Raw genomic sequence first — 4,605 nt, forward strand, 5'->3', positions numbered from 1 at the left:
AAACAGTCTTTTAAGCTATGATTTAATGTAGCTATTAAGGAAATAAAAGCCTACATAATTCATGTCTTTAATAGTATTTTCCATTTTTACAAAAATACTTACTGCCAAACTAAAAAGAACAGGATGTTCTTTTTATACAAAATTTCCTTATATCAAAACCACTTTGAATACATTTCACATTACATGGGAAAAAAAAATATTTAGCCTTTATATGTGTAGGGATGTCATTGAAATAAATGTCACAGCCAAATATCCAGTGGCAGGCTAATATATTAAGCACAATGTTATATACAATGTTATGATACCTAATTATACTTTGATATAGAAGATTTGAGATTATAGAGGAAAAACAGGTCTTACAACGGATATATATAGATAGACATTTTATTTTATTTCAAAAAATAGCAAATGTCTTAAGAACACAAACCAGAAAGTTATTAAAAGCTTCATAGCAAAATATTTAGCCAACTCTGTTACAATATATAGGCTTGAGGTTCTAACAGTTAACACTATGCCTCAATTCACTGAGCAAGTAATGCTCCCGATACATAAACATTGCGCAGTTGAAATATGGAGCCAAATATTAACAAAAAGAGAGGGTATTTTTATCTTTAATCTTTCATAATCAAAGTAATCGAAGAACAACAACATTTTAACAGGTTTGATTCTTTTTGGGAAAAGCCATTAAAAATAATTCCTGAGTATTTAGGTTAAGTGAATATATCAAAAATGACCAATTGATACCAACATCCTGTTAGGTAAGCCTTGCAGCTTGAAGTGGCATTCTCTAGCATGGCTGTCATGGCAGGATCATGGCCTAAATACCTTAATGAAATACATGAAAACCTTCTGGTATGCACATTCAAATTCTCATTTTCTTTAGCAATGGCCTACAACTGTCAACTGTGAAGCTTGCTTTGCTGAGAAAAACATTGTTTTAAATGTCACTTCCTTTTGCAAAATCTTGTAATGCAAATTGCCACAGCTAAGCCTCCAGTGAACCATCACAGCAATAATTATGTGAAATATATAAATCAAAATTTAGGTAAGGGGCTTTCATACTATGTTAGTATACATATTGAATTGTATGCTTTGTATCAGTATTTTGAGATCTACTTATTTTGCTTCCTGTTATTGTAATGAGAGGCAATATATGCATTTTCCACTACTCTCTTCAGATGCATGTCACAATATCATCTTATTATACAACATGTTTCTAAATTCCTGTTGGCATTCATCACATTCCTATGATTTTCATTGAATCTGTATATTTTGATTTTAAAACTGCTGCCAATCGAAGTGGTTTAGAGAACTAATCCCAGAAGAATTTTCAGATTTCTTACTTTAGATAAGTTTTCCCAGAATTACAGGATTAAATTACAATGGCTGTAGAAAGATTATTGTACAAAGCATAGTTAGTAATTCACAACACTGGTATTCAGCTTGACCAATTACAATGAATTCACAAAAATGGTCTTAATTATACCCACTCTTTTCTATCCACCCACCCCAATATGTAAACGAGTTTCTCACAATGACAATGGCAAGACTGCAGTTACCCAGATGTACTATATGTGAAAGACAACACCTAGGATAAAGGCCTGGATTTGACAATTCCAGTATGTGCTCCTGCTCACTTCCCATTCTAGACCGCAAGCACCATTTTTAGATTCTTGCAGTCATTAAATAAACAGAACTTACAGGTAAATGGAGCTTTTTTCCTAATGCAGGCTTCTGGAGTCAAACTGATAAAAAGTAACATGCTTATACAGAACAAAAGAAATAATAACTTGGGAAAAACTGGAATCAGTCGTACCAAAACTCTCTGAGCAATGATAATTTACAGTATTGCAGCTGCATGTTACTAAGACAAAAAACTCTTGGCATTACAAAAATGAAGATCTCTGTTCACACAAGCCAATTTTAATGGGCTATTAAGCATTTGGTTAAAAACAGGCTTGTACTAGTCTCACAGAAAAGGAAACACTTGTCAAAATGTTTTTTTTTAAAAAATACTGTATGACATCTTCTAAATTGCAATTTAAATATTAAAATCTTGTTTCAGAAGTTCCTCGCTTCAGGTTGTTACTCAAAAACTCATCATGTTCAAAACTCAAATTATTATGAGATCTTGATATCATAAGAAGCTTTTCCTTATTAGTAAAGTCTTTCTTGACTGCTGCTTGTGGCACAAGTAACCTATCCATCGGGTCCTCTTTGTTTTCTAGTTTCATATATCCTTTACTGTTGCTCCGATCCAGTCTGGGCCAGCTGGGGTGTTTCCTTTGTTCAGCTTGGACAGTGAGTGTAGATGGACCCCTGTCCAAGTCCAGGGACTTTGAGTGTGAAGACAGAAGATGCAAAGATGTGTTGGACCCAAACTGTTTCCTGGCAGAACCAGGGGATAAAAGCTTTCCTGTGCTTGGTCCAAGAGTCATAGAAGATTTGAACTGGTCAGATGGAGTGTCCACAAATGAATTGTGTCGTGGCAGCATGGTAGCGGCTGGTCTGTAGGATTCATTGGTATCAGTTAGTGGAATGGCCAGAGAATCCATCGACAGATTTCTAGATCGACTCCTAGTGATCTCCGAGTCCTCAGTTATGTTATCTATACTGGGCTCATCAATAACACAGTTATTCAGTTTAATCACTGGCAGTGTGAAAGCACTAATGGAAGATGATACAATGGATTTTGTTTCACACTTTATAGAGCTAGTGTTTTTGTCATCTGAAGCCTTACTGGAGTGAGGGTAAAGTCCAAAGACTGAACCAGATTGCTCAGTCAGCAGAGATGGCAGGAGGCTACCAGTGGTCCTATCTTCATTTAGGGTAATCTCATCTTCTTCAGCAGAACTATCCATTCTAAAATTACTCTTGAAGCCAGAGAAAGGCGCAACTGTGTTTGCAGCCAGCCGTGATGCACACGAGCTCCCGCTGTGCCTGAGTTCTCCTTCCCCCAACAAGCCAGTGAAGGCAGCACTCAGCTGCTTTTGTTCCTTGATCCTCAGGGTGTGGATGTCTATTACAGTGGAGTATATGTCTCTCATGTGTATGATTTTTGTTTCCTTGTCACGATTTTCATGCAGAATGGCATTTGCGCAAATAAAAATGAAGATTCCAATGCCCATAGTAAAAGGGCCCAGCATCTTCATCTTATCTGAGTGCATGTGCTGTTCAAAGAAACGAAGTAAAATGCTTCCTTGGCTTCTCAGGACCTGGGTTTCATTTACAGCTAGATTATCTTCAGATCCTAAAAGCTGTTCCTTTTGGGGCCAGTATCCAAGGATGGCCATTGCAATTCCCAAGAATGCGATAAGCACTCCCAAAACAAGGAAGAATCCTGATGGAGAATAGAGACGGATTTTGCCCCTGACAATTACTACATCTGCCCTGGGCCGGCGTCTAACTGGTTTCTTCTCCTCAGAAACTGGTGCTGTGGCAAGATTTACATGTTGCTGAGATCTGGCAGAGTCTTGCCTTTTTAAGGCAGCCAGTCCTGTTATGACTCCTCCGGTTGCTATCATAGTTCTATATCGTGCCCTGGGGGAAAAAAAGAAAAAGAAAAGCAGAAGTATTGAGGAAAGCAAAGGTTTTGTCTGCAAATATGAATAGCACTTTGTTAATCTGTAGATATTTCTTGATAATCAAAATATTCATGACTTTAAAAAAGCTACTATATCTTAATCCAGTTACAACATAGTAGCAGTTTTGAGATTCACATGGCATCTTAAAAAAAAATTTCAAAAGTCTTTTATCACTGTAAATATAAGTAATAAATCTTCCATCAGTGATACTGAGAGTAGCAGAAAGTTAGTGCCCTTAGTGGTGATACATCAGGATTAAAGATGAAAATATTCAGAAGTCTTAATAGATGATTTATCCCTGGACTGGTGTGCAGCAAAGTCAGTAATATGCTATTGCCTTGTATGGGTTTTAGATCATTTTAGCACTTTAGCTAGTAGTTCTTTCAAAAACTTCTATGACACACAATGACTATGAATACAGATCATTCTACGTATCCCCTTTAAGAGATCTTTCCTTCTAGATTTCAGCATATATTAATACATATTTATTCCATCATTTAAAGAAGCTTTTATTAAGCCTGTTCAGATCACCTGAGTCTCAACTGCAGAATAATTTTTGCTTTTCCTAATAAAGCTGATCCTCTTTTATGCATATCTAGATTTTTTCCTCCCCTTATTGGTTCCTTATGGACTACAAATCAAGTAGCTCAGTTCAGTTTACCAGATAATAAATCTTCATAAATTTCAAGTTCATAAATTCAAAGCTTCGTTTTATGAGGAATTTTTTTCATTTTAGACTTAACTTTCATACCTGGCTGTCTATTACATGAGAAACATTAACCAGCATGGGTTTAAAAAGAGAAAGCCATGCTTGGTAGTTTTTTATGAGTAACAAATGAAACAACACAGTTCAGAATAATTGTATTTTATTTTACAAGGCATCTTACAATCAGACTCAAAAATAGTTTCTGAGCTTAATTAATGAGTATTAGAATGAACACTAGATAATATTATAAAGAAAAATTAAGATACTGTAAGTCAGGTATGAAAAAATTATGTTCTCTTTGGTGGCTCAGAGATA

At 35.7% G+C, this 4,605-nt stretch overlaps 1 protein-coding gene across 1 annotated transcript; it reads right to left on the reverse strand.

The window, feature by feature from the left end:
- Positions 1 to 1,860: 1,860 nt before the first annotated feature.
- TMEM200A (transmembrane protein 200A) lies at positions 1,861 to 3,539 on the reverse strand. Its single transcript, XM_009810127.2, has one exon. It carries the CDS (start codon positions 3,522 to 3,524, stop codon positions 2,049 to 2,051), a length of 1,476 nt encoding a protein of 491 aa, XP_009808429.1. The 5' UTR covers positions 3,525 to 3,539; the 3' UTR covers positions 1,861 to 2,048.
- Between the last annotated feature and the right edge of the window lie 1,066 nt (positions 3,540 to 4,605).

Source organism: Gavia stellata, chromosome 2, assembly GCF_030936135.1.
Source record: "Gavia stellata isolate bGavSte3 chromosome 2, bGavSte3.hap2, whole genome shotgun sequence".
Lineage (NCBI taxonomy): Eukaryota > Metazoa > Chordata > Aves > Gaviiformes > Gaviidae > Gavia > Gavia stellata.

Excerpts from the sequence above, each read along its gene's own strand:
- TMEM200A (XM_009810127.2), bottom strand. The coding sequence starts at position 3,524 with ATGATAGCAACCGGAGGAGTCATAACAGGACTGGCTGCCTTAAAAAGG.